The 13049-nt window shown below is 40.9% G+C and overlaps 1 protein-coding gene across 2 annotated transcripts in view; it reads right to left on the bottom strand.

The window, feature by feature from the left end:
- Positions 1–2866: 2866 nt before the first annotated feature.
- Positions 2867–13049, bottom strand: part of LOC127430344 (serine/threonine-protein kinase SIK3 homolog) — a 41635-nt gene continuing 31452 nt past the window's right edge. For both annotated transcript variants that reach the window (XM_051680079.1, XM_051680078.1), the window contains 6 exons: positions 12695–12974; positions 9107–9831; positions 7963–8087; positions 6250–6379; positions 5730–5860; positions 2867–3633 (listed from right to left, as the gene is read on the bottom strand). In XM_051680079.1, coding sequence (XP_051536039.1) covers positions 5739–5860; positions 6250–6379; positions 7963–8087; positions 9107–9831; positions 12695–12974 — 1382 coding nt within the window. In that variant the 3' untranslated portion in view covers positions 2867–3633; positions 5730–5738. The remainder of the gene's footprint in view (positions 3634–5729; positions 5861–6249; positions 6380–7962; positions 8088–9106; positions 9832–12694; positions 12975–13049) is intronic.

A 13049-nucleotide genomic window follows, 5' to 3' on the forward strand; every position in this document is an offset into this window, starting at 1 on the left:
TCCCAACACACTTGACTGAAGCCAAAGCAAGCAACAACACGGTCTTCAAAGAGAGTATGTGCAAACTTACAGCATCAAACGGTTTGACCCGAGAACCCGTAAGCGCATTTGGTACAAGTGGCAGCTCCCAGATGGTTAATCTTATCTATGGGTCGTTAGATCTACAGCTCCACCTGTGCCAGACTTTTGTTGTTGCTGTTAAAACTCGTGTTCCATTCTAAGGTTCCCATGTCTATCTTGCTCCTTATCAAACTCTTAGTATTATGTCCCTTTAAAGTAAGTCAGTAAAATCCTCTCACACCTGACTCCTGATGCTCAGAACACTTTCACTCACTCACTGACCTAGTGCCTTGCGATTATAATAGTATTGTCTATATATTCATATGCAACTCATGTAAAATAATGTATATATAACTTTAAAAAAAATATATATCTGTAAACTAATGTTAATTTTAATTTTACTTAAAATATGCTTTACTTGCAAACATAAAGTTATACATTACTTCCTCCCATGGCAAATGATTTTGAGGAAGAAATACTTCCCTGGAGACACAGTGTGCGATGTGCAACATCTTTTGCTATATATTTTCATCATGATTCACCTTGTTTGCTTGCTGGTGTTTTGAATCCAGCTTTGCAAAGAAACACTCCCTTCAGCAGCCTCCCTCCGCTCTTTCTGTCTCATCTTCTTTTCTGTGAAAGTGTGGTACTATAAACAACACAATACAACATATACAATATGCACAGCATAATGTGAGTCCTGGTGTCATTTAATATTATCAGTTAAATTTCAAGGTTACTTAAGTGTTATTATCACTATTATGAACTGTATAGGATTGACATAGGCTTTATATACAGTATGTATACTTTAATACACCCTGTTGCACCTGATCCGTTGCCTTGCAAAACAAGAGACGCGAAGGAACATATGAAGGTAAAATAGTGCCTAAATGATTTGCATGTGCAGATTAAGATTTGTGAAAGCGTAAATCAAATTGCAAGCGTAAAAATAAATTGCATGCACACAGAACGTTTTGTAAAGGTGTAAATCACGTTACCGCGGAGACCTAGTGCGTGTGGAGGCTTCACTCTATTCTCCACGGTATCCATGCACAACTCACCACACGCCCCACTGAGAGCGAGAACCACATTATAGTGACCACGAGGAGGTTACCCCATGTGACTCTACCCTCCCTAGCAACCGGGCCAATTTGGTTGCTTAGGAGACCTGGCTGGAGTCACTCAGCACACCCTGGATTCAAACTCACGACTCCAGGTGTGATACCCAGCTCCCCCGTGGCATGATTGTTGATATATTTTGGGCAAAAAGACAGTGTTTACTGTTTGAGAAAATTAAACTATTAATGGCTTACTTACTTAAAATGGGAAAGTATTTTAACATGGTAAAAGTTACTTCTGCTTTAAGTTCATTTGACAGCATTTGCGCATTAATGTTGATTACCACAACAACAACAAAAATTCAACTAGTCCCTCATTTATTTAAAATAATAAGCAAAAATTGTGGTTACAGTGAGGCACATGGTGAAAGTGTCAATGGAAGTGAATGGGTCTGAAAAGTTTGTGATAAAATCAGGGATTTACTTGCATTATGCTGTATTATGTGAAGTTGTTAATATTGTACATACACACTGTACACAGATAAGGTCAGTAAGTGATTTTATCACATTAAAACAATGTTAAAATGTTGCACGATGTTAATGACACCATGCCAAAAATGCTCTCAGTTGAGCTGAGCTCTTTTTGAACCAGGAACATTAATAAAGCATACGTGCAAATCTGTGTGAATCACGGCTGTGGAGCTGCCGGTGAGCATTATTATTATTAGCATCATGCTCCACCAGTTCAGATACATTAACATGGTAAATATCAAAGCACCTGGTATTACCATCTGATGCCATGGCACAACAAGAGTTTTGAAGGGGAAATGTAGATTGACACTGACGCCCCCTGCTGGTTAAATAAGAGACAGCACACACTTCTCTCATATTCATTTCTTTATTTATATATATTTATTATTTCTCTCACTTTGTTTGGAATTCTTTTTTAACCATTGTTGTTGCACTTTAGTATTTTTCCAAAAACATAAAGCCAAAAGAGAACAAACAAAAGGATTCAGAAAGGAAGGGACAAATGATGATGAGGATGAGTTTTCATCTGCTCTTCATCAACACAAACACACACACCTGTCTCACTCCACGTCACATGACAGTTATTTGTTTGGTCAGACTGAAGACAAATGATGAAGTGACGACAGAAATGATCAAATCTTGCCGTGTGGTTACTGAAGAAACCGTTCAAACGACATCAAGTCAATCATTTCTGCTTTAAACTGAGAAATACTAAGATCATTCTGAAATGAAGCTCTCTCTCTCTCTCTCTCTCTGCCGCCTCATTTGGATAAAACATTAATATCAGAACAAAAACAAAACTGCAAAATGATCAAATATACAAAAGCTTTCGCAACATCCACAGAAAAATAACTAATAATAAAGCTTTGGAACAGAAACAACTCTTTATAAAATATTAGCAACATCAATACTGAAAAAATATTTTTTTCATCACTATTTTTATATTGTTTTCAAGTGAAAAAAATCGAAATATTCTTTAAACAAGATCCATTTACTTGACTAGGAAAATGATGTCAGATACTGATACTTGTTTACAGACAATATCTTGAATCGTCTACTTTTCTTAAGAAAAATAAAATATATTTTCTTTGCTTCTCAAGTTAATGCATCTTGTTTTAAAGATACTTTTACTGGAAAACACGACATAAATACTGATTAAGAAAATGACTTTTTGCAGCATTTGTCAAACTACCCACAATGCACCTGTCATTGACATCAGAGAGAGAGAGAGAGAGAGAGAGAGAGAGAGAGAGAGAGAGAGAGAGAGAGAGAGAGAGAGAAATAGATGGAATGAAGGAGGTTGAACAGGAAATGGAGGAAAAGCAAAAGAACAAGTCACAAAAACTGAAAGTGCAAAATTCACTTTTGTGTGGAAACAAACACAGCTGTTCTCGTTTCAACATAGAACTGTTTTAATAATAATAATCATTTGTTTAATAATGTCATAACCATAAAACGTCTTTTACAGAAATCATAATTCCTACAGAACATTAGCCATAAAAATGCATTAAAAACAAAAAGGTGATGAGAAGGAAGAGAGCGCGAATGAGAGTCAGCCGTCCTGTGCGTGACATCACAGCCCGACCGGAATGATCCTCCGCGGCGCAGCGGTCCGCACTGACGTCACGTCAAATACTTTGGGTTTGTGGCGTTTGGTAATGACGTCTCTTTGTGTGTGTTTACATAAGACTGCGTGTATGCCTTGTACATCGGAGTGCGCCGAGAGCGCTGCTATGGCAACGATAAGAGGGGGTGTTGGGGTGAGGGAGGGGTGGATGATTATTGGGTGGCAGCAGACGGGCGGCACTCGCCGGATCCATTCAAAGAAAACCTCAATGTAATGACAGCCAATGGCGTTGAAGAGGAAGCCGAGTGCTCCGCCCCCTGCCTGCGTGCCACACCCACTGCCCTCCCGACAGACAGACGATGGATTTGGCATGACAGCACAACAGACGAATATGAGCTTTATACAGCAAATACACCCCTGAGAGAGAGAGAAAACACATGAAATATTAATGTACAGACAGAGCTTCAAAAACACTGAACTGGTTGAACAGTTTGTACACGTGAATGAAAACAAACTGTTACTACATCCTGTATTTTACAACACTGGAACACTGTATTGTCCAATCAGCATCCAGGACCACAATGATCATCTATAATGCAAATTTAAATTCACTAGGTGCAACCCAAACCGCACACTTCTGCACTATTCTACAGCATACGCATGCGTTTGAAACGTCACTTCCGTTAAACAGCAAGTAAACACAACAATACTACACTTTTAAATGTCATACACTACAGGGCTGAGTGTACTGTGTGTCATTTGGGACACAGCTACTGCTTTTATTTTACAGATAAGCTGACACTCTCCAAAAATGGAAAATCTATTGTGGTATAATAATAATATAACAGCTGCTGTCATTAAAATGGTGCTGTGGGTAGATTTACAGTTTATGGGTGTTTCTTCAACTTCAGACACTTTATTTTTATCCCTAATAAAGTTGTCAAAAGTTGGTGTACTTTCTTTTTATCCCCTTTTCTCCCAAATTTTGGAATGCCCAATTCCCACTGCTTAGTAGGTCCTCATGGTGGCGTGGTTACACACCTCAAGCCGGGTGGCGGAGGACAAGTCTCAGTTGCCTCCGCTTCTGAGACCGTCAATCCGCACATCTTATCACGTGACTCGTTGTGCATGACACCACGGAGACTCACAGCATGTGGAGGCTCATGCTACTCTCCACGATCCACACACAACTCACCACACGCCCCATTGAGAGCGAGAACCACTAATCACGACCATGAGGAGGTTACCCCATGTGACTCTACCCTCCCTAGCAACCGGGCCAATTTGGTTGCTTAGGAGACCTGGCTGGAGTCACTCAGCACACCCTGGATTCAAACTCACGACTCCAGGTGTGATAGTCAGCGTCAATACTCGCTGAGATACCCAGACCCCAAGTTAGTGTACTTGTTAACCAAGTGAATAAAAGTGTCAGTGAAGAGCATGAAATATGAGGCAAAACAAAGAAAAATCAAGGGAAATATCACTTTTTATCAGGCGTCATTTTCAATCAATGTTAGGGTTAGGGAACATAAAATGTTCACGGTGAAAATATCTTTCGGCATATATTTGAAAAGTGTTAAAAATGTCATTTCCATCAGTGTTATTTCCAGCACAGAATTCTATTAAACACAGGGCTATCTCGATATTTTTCAGCCTATAGATGATATTCAATATATATCTCAGTAATTATGTATTTGTTCATCATTTCATCCAAACAGTTAGATTAAATATTTAAAAGACATTCAAATCTAAGAATCCGTTTTTCATTAAATAAACACATGGGAGAATGAAAGTCAATCATTTTCATAGATATGCACTTTATATTTCTATAGCTTAATAAAAAGCATTATTTACCTTCTAATGTTTTAACTGTGCAAAGCGACTTCACTGACTTATTTCTGAAACCCCAGATAAACATAATACTAAATTATTACTGTGGGACACGTCAGGTTTATTATTATAATATAATGCTGAATCATTATTATGCTGATTATTAGATTTGCGTTATACAAAAGTAATATTTTTCTGTCCTGTTTACTTCATCTGGGGCTTTTATTTCGACACTGAAAAGGCCAATGTTTGTTCTGAATCACACACAGACTGTGTTTATCGGTCTTTAAATCACAGCGTTATGTGGAATAATAATCACATATGACCAACTCGATATTTTGATGTTATTTTGATTAATTGTGCAGTCCTGAAGGATCATGAAATTAGTCTACTGATGCGCTCTTTATGAAACTTAATGGCCAAATGAAAGCACATCATTGTGATATTCACAATACTGGTCATACACAATAATTTACATCGTCAGCAAAATTATCGCGATTATATCGTTAATATTCGATATATCGCCCAGCTCTAATTAAACACAAAACAGAACTTGAGATGTGTTGGGAATTTTGAATGATGCACTGAAGACTTCATGTGTCAGTCGGTGTGAACAGATGCTGACACACTGCTGTACATACACACGTGTGTGTGTGTGTGTGTGTGTGTGTGTGTGTGTGTACCTGTATTGGTTAGACTCCGGCCTGCTCCACGCTGTACTGCAGCTCAGGCGTCTTGTAGCTTAGCAGCATGTCACCGGTGCAGGACGACGCGTAACATGACACAGAGTGAAGCTCCGCCTCCACATCACATGCTACACACACGCACAAACATCATGAGTTGACATCACACCATTAGCAGGTAAAATGGGCGGGGCTATAACAGCTTATATGTAGTCTGTTGGTCAATATCATGATTGAGGTGTAAACAGAGAAGAGTTTTTTCTGTTGGTCTGGTCGGGCCAGTTGTTTACATTTTTACTTGCCCTGTCAAAATATTCACTGGCCACACAAAAATGTATTTCAATATTTCATACAATCAATCAATACATCACACAAAATTAAATGTTTTTCAAAAGTTTGTAAGGCATAAAACACATGCGCATGATCAACAAACGTAAGACTGGACGACTGACGGTTTACACCTGTGTGTGTGTGTGTGTGTGTGTGTGTGTGTGTGTGTGTGTGTGTGTGTGTTACACACCTGGCCCCTCCCTCTGCTGCAGCTGCTGGCTTCCTGTCAGAGATGATTGGCTGAGGATATCTGACATGCGGGCGGAGCTTAGCACTTTCCCAGCCAATAAGCTCATTCCAGACATAGGCTCCGCCTGCTCCTACAGGAGAAAGAGGTCAAGGGGTCAACAGTAAAGACCAAAGTTCTGGTACTGCACATTTCACCATCAGCACAGTATGTGCTCATTTGTTCTAGACACATGGACAGTCTGCAAACATGCACATGTGCTAATCCAGGATTCCCACTCTTTTCAAGGCACAATTTTCCAGGACATTTTATGTGCCACACGGTTGTAATATTTTAGCAAAAACACATGTGAGGTCATTAAAATTGTGCTTATTGGAGTGTTTTTTTGCTTTGTTTTTATTCGTATTCTACAGTTTAATTAAATGTAATCATCAAAATGATGTCTAACCAAATGAATTTGTTAACTTTTATCAATTGAAAATATAATTATTTTAATTCAATTTTTCAACATGTTATTTAAACAAAAATTTTTTAAACATGTTATTTTTTCCAATTTCATGTGTCATTTAAATCAAATCTTTATTTTGCATTTCTGTGTGTTTGACGGCAGTTTCTCGCCTCTAGAAGAGCAGCTTGCTACATGACACAGAGTGATTATTAAACCCCAAAAAACTTATAATTTCATTAAATAAATATACAGTCTGCATGTGCTGCACGCTTCAGAGCGCTCTGCTCACTGTCATCACACACACATACAGACACACACACACTCACAGACACACACACACACACACACACTCAATCACAGACACACTCACAATCACAGACACACACTCTCTCTCTCACACACACACACACACAGACACACACACACTCACAGACACACACTCTCTCTCACACACACACATACAGACAGACACACACACACTCACAGACACACACTCACAATCACAGACACACTCACAATCACAGACACACACTCTCTCTCTCACACACACACACACACACAGACACACACACACTCACAATCACAGACACACACACACAGACACACACACACAGACACACACAAACAGACACACACAAACAGACACACACAAACAGACACACACACACACACAGACACTCTCTCACACTCACTCACACACACAATCACAGACACACACACACAATCAGACACACACACACACTCACAATCACACTCGGACTCACACACACGCTCACAGACACTCACACACACGCTCACAGACACTCACACACACACACAATCACAGACATACACTCACTCACTCACACACACACACAATCACTCACACACAATCACAGACACTCACACACACAATCACAGACACTCACACAATCACTCACACACACACACAATCACTCACACACACTCACAGACACACTCACAATCAGACACTCACACACACAATCACAGACACACACACACACACAATCGCTCACACACACTCACAATCAGACACACACACACACACACTCACTCACACTCACTCACACACACAATCACAGACACAATCACTCACACACACACACATACATACACAATCACTCACACACACAATCACAGATACACACACTCACATACATACACAATCACAGACACTCACACACACAATCACACACACACACACACACACACACACACACACAATCACAGATACACACTCACATACATACACACTCACACACACTTACGTAAGCGTCGTCACAGGTTTGGATGGTGTGATGTCGTTGTAATGATCCTCGCGGTCTGTATGCGATCGGTGCTGCTCGTGAGCCGTAACTGTTATGATCGCAGTCTGCTGCATCAGCACACGAATCTGAGACACAAATGAGAACACACTGAAAGGAACAGTTCAAACATAGAAGAAAATTGTCATTATTTACTCACGCTCATGTTGTTCCAAACCAATATAAGGTGTGTTTCTCACATGAAGCAACAGAACTTTTTCACAGACTGTGATGACGCATTTCCACCTTTTTTAGCAGTGTATAACAATATGCTTTGTGTTATATTACCCTGGAATTAGTTTTAAGAACTGCATTACCACAGCTGTGAGAGGGTTTCTATTACAGCTGCTGAGTGACAGTAAATTTGGCATCTTCTCTCATCTGACTCTCTTAATCCACCGCTCTCTATTAATTAACTCTTCTGGAAAGTCATTCAAACATAATAGTGGATTTTTTTCTTTTGGTCTTGGAGCAAATGGGTAAGTGAAAATAATATTTGCTGTGATCTCACATTCACTGCTGTTCCAAAACTCGGAGTGTGAAAAAGGTGTATTCTACGACTTGAGAAGACTTGACATATAACACACGAGTCTATTTAACACTTTTATGGTGCTTTTTTTCCTTTTTTGAGCTTGACAGCTCCTGGGTCATAGACCTTATTCACACTAGCGCCATCTTTAAATTTTAATGGGAATGAGGCTGTGAGGAATCAACTTACCGTCTCTTCAATGGGCTGTACTGCAGTTTAAAGTGTTTTTGAATCGTTCCGCGGCCAAAACATTGATAAAATATCATCCAAGACATTCAGTATACACAGAACTCCAGACAACATGTGTCGTGGAAAGTCAGATGTGATCTAGGAGCTTCATACAGCTTTATACCGTTCGTGCCATTGAAGAGACTGTAAATCAATCCCTCACAGCCTCATTGCCATTCCCATTAAAAATCACAGATGGCGCTAGTGTGAATAAGGTCTATCGTGTTCCACAGAAGAGAGAAAGTCAAACAGGTTTGGAACAACATAAATGACAACGATTTTCATTTTTGGCTGAACTATTCCTTTAAAACCAGCCTTTGAGTGAGTTCTGAGTGTTTCAAGTGTGTTTACCTTTTGCTGTTGTAGCGCTGCGCATGTAGGCGTGTCTATGTGTGGGGGAGGAGTAAGGGGGCGTGCTGCCGTGGGGTGGAGCCAGCAGCTCATGTCCTTCTGCACAGGGGGCGACGGCTTTGGCTAGCAGCCCCTCATGATAGGCTGGAATCTCGTCCTCTTCCATACTCTCAGAGTGAGGGAGGGACTGGGCGGGGCACTCATGCTGGGTCCTGATCTGGAGCAGGTGATGGTAGTGCTGCGTAGGCGGGGCTTGCGGAGGGGCGGGCTCTAAGCTGTCGGCGGCTTGTCCCAGTTGCTGCAGCAACAGCATCTCTCCGTAGTCCTGCGGGTTTGTGGGCGTGGCAGAAGGTGGGGCCGGGCGTGGGCTCTGCCGTTTGAGCAGCGCGGCGAGATCTTGCAGAGGCAGGCGCGGGTCGTGTCCCGTTAGCGAGTGACGGGGCGACAGGAGGCCCTGCAGTGTGGGCGTGACGTGCTGTTGCGTGGGGCGGTACTCCAGCGGCGTGGGCGACAGCAGAGCTTGCTGCAGCGCGGATGGACTGCCGTAACCGACACCGCCCTGATATCCCTCCAGTCCCGGCACCTTCAGAGACGCCCCCTGCAGGTAGGGGTTATAGGTGCCTATGACTCCGCCCACACACGAAGGAGCATGCGCCCCCTCACCGTACAGATGCGCGTTAAACTGCTCGTACATGGAGGAACAGTGGAACCGACCTAAACTGCGACTAGAACGGAACCAAACACACAAACACAACTGTGAGAACATTCTGCTTCCTGTCTACATTAAACCCTCTAATAAACAAACTACAACATTTTTCTTAAAGGAATATTCTGGGTTCAGTACAAGTTAAGCAAGTTATTTACAAGTTATTTATGGCATAATACTGAATACTACAACAATCCTTTTCTTTAAAAATAAAAATGGAGGTTACAATTACAGAGGCACTTACAATTTTTGGAGGGTTTAAAGGTTTTAACCTTAGCTGTAAAGTTGTTTAAATTGCCGTTGTAGGGTTTGTTGATAATGTATTTTCAAAATACTTTTGAAACAGTGAGTATTTTAATGTTTACAGATTGACCCCATTGACTTCCATTGTAAGTGTCTCACTGGAACACACATTTAAAGAAAAGGAGGGACGAGTTGAAATTAATTTTTTGTGGTATTCAACTTGCATTGATACCTGGAATATTCCTTTAAAAGTCAACATGAAATGGCAATCGCAATCCATTTAACTTCCATAATGTGACATTTCAGAATGAAACAGGAAATTCATTAGAAATAAATCGATTTTATCCACCAGCATGTGATCAGATGGTGTAAAGTGGGCTGTGTCATACTAGAATGGAGTCAGATCTGATCGATGGTTTACAGTGGAAACACCGCCGGCACACACTTTTGAGGAGGCTTTCTGATGGATGCTAACGCTTCTTTTTTAAATCTGGCCTTATTTGCTATTATTGCCGTAACCTTTAATGCATTCATGTTAACACAATTGATAACTAACCAGATCTGCATAACTATTGGCAATATTTTAGAAAGAAAAGCTGCATTACCTACAACAGTTGCCTAAAAGAATGCCTGAACAGATAAACATTAACCAATAGCTTGCACAGACTAGATGACATTGTTTCAGAGGCGGAGCAAATTAATACATTTGATGAAAGATTGAAGAATATTCAAGACTAGTTGAAGTTCTAGATAGGTAATAAGCCTCGCCAGAAACTTTAAAATAAAGAATTGGCGGGGCCTGGGTATCTCAGCGAGTATTGACGCTGACTACCACACCTGGAGTCGTGAGTTTGAATCCAGGGCGCTGAGTGACTCCAGTCAGGTCTCCTAAGCAACCAAATTGGCCCGGTTGCTAGGGAGGGTAGTCACATGGGGTAACCTCCTCGTGGTCACTATAATGTGGTTCTCACTCTCAGTGGGGTGCGTGGCGAGTTGTGTGAGGATGCTGCGGAGAATAGCGTGAAGCCTCCACACACGCTGCACGAAATTTGCGTCAAACGTCCTGTACACAGATGCCTAGTGTTCGCATCTGACCAAAGTATACTTTGGGCTTTAGTGTTAGAATTTTTTGGTCTCTGTTTAGGGATTTAAATAAATAAATAAATAAATAAATAAACCATGTGTGCAGAATAACAGTGAGTTGTCTTTGTCAAGTCAATATAAATATTCATTCAAAATACGTCCAGGAAACCTGTACTCAGAAAGTAAATCGAGTCAATTTTGATTTCATGTTGACTTCAAAGTATCCAGTACAAACACAACTGAATATTACACTCAGTAAATCAATGAATGTTACACTAATCTATGAGCAGCACTATACACACGGCTATAAGATCAACTCATAATCATTTATGCATTCAGAAGTGTGACTTCTACTCAAAATCCTGTTTCATATTCACTGGAGGGAAATCATGTCGGAATGATTGTTTTTACAAGTTGAGCGCACATGAACGCCATCACAAAGTCGTAATTACGAATGGATTTTCAAGCCAATGTCTATTAAAGAATCACTGCGGAAGCAAATTAGTATTGGTTATAATTGTGTATTTTGACACTGCACTTTATGTACTGTTAATGAAGAATAAAAATATAGCATGCCAGAAAATAAGACTCATTTAGCTGGTTTAAGAGGCGACAGGCTTGTGCAACAAAACTACATTTCCCATCATTATATGTGGCCAATGATAAAACAGATAGATGACACACCTAATGCACAGCTTTGCTCTTCATTTGATTGCATTGGTACAAAAAAAGCTTCTTGTCTTTGTCAGAATGTGAAAAACAGAGAAAGCTGAAATAACAAAACGGGTGCATTGCTTCTACCTAAAATTACATCGTTTTCATGACTTCTGACTTCGTAAGTACGAACTTCCCTGGAGGAATTGAGCGTAGGATATATCAGACGATCCAGTGTAATCTCGCCCTCAATCCAGTAAACATGAACACAGAACACACATCTACTGCACCGCTAACACTGTTCACGAGCACATCTCAAGTACCTCAAACGCAGCGGTCAATCGCCCCCGTCTACCGATATAACGCCGTCTGAGAGCGTCACTCAATATTCACACACATTAGTTCCAAAACACTCAAGTAATAAAAGGAAAAGGTTTATTCAAATAATCTTTTTAGAGCACTTAGACATGCTAAACTGCATTTAATGTGCACAAAAGTAACTTAAAAGTTTGACCCTAAAGAAATGAATAGTACTTTTGACAGATGAGATGAAGACTACAGCTATATCAGCAGTCCAACACAAGCTGTTCTTTGTAAGTGTCTAATATCAGTTGTGGTGACATATACTCCTGTAAATACAGTATTTCTACAATATCATCAGACACTGAAAACTTTTACATGATGCTGCGTTCACACAGACCACTGAGACAAAAAAAAACAAACACTTAAAATGAATATCAACAGCACATTATGAAAAAAAAAAAAATGTTGGTTTCCAACATCAATTCAATTGATTTGACCAAAAATAAAGAATAAAACAAAATCCAAATGAATGCAGTTGATGAGAGAAACATGACGTGAACCGAACAGATTGTGGGTGTTTTGGGAGTGCTCGCGGTCACCTGTGAGTTTCAGCGTTATCGACGCTCAACTGTTTCCCCAGAACCCTGTGGCACGGCGTTGCTAAGAAACCCTGTCGCCCGGCTCCGCCCCCGAGCTCCACCTCCTGCACCTGAATGGTCACTTGCTGCTGCGGGAGGACCTGAGCTAATGCGCGGGTGGAGCCGGGCTGCGGCTGCTGATTGGGCAGCGCCATGCGGGGGTGGCTGGTGGGCGGAGGGCTGGCACTGGGAGACTGATAGAGGGCGGAGCCATGCTGAAACTGCACTGAAGACGGACCACCTGTGGGAGGAGTTTAACCATTAGAATCATGACTGACGCCATCTCTGATTAAAGCCACACCTCCTGATTAAACTA

The sequence above is a fragment of the Myxocyprinus asiaticus genome, chromosome 39, assembly GCF_019703515.2.
Source record: "Myxocyprinus asiaticus isolate MX2 ecotype Aquarium Trade chromosome 39, UBuf_Myxa_2, whole genome shotgun sequence".
Classification (NCBI taxonomy): Eukaryota; Metazoa; Chordata; class Actinopteri; order Cypriniformes; family Catostomidae; genus Myxocyprinus; species Myxocyprinus asiaticus.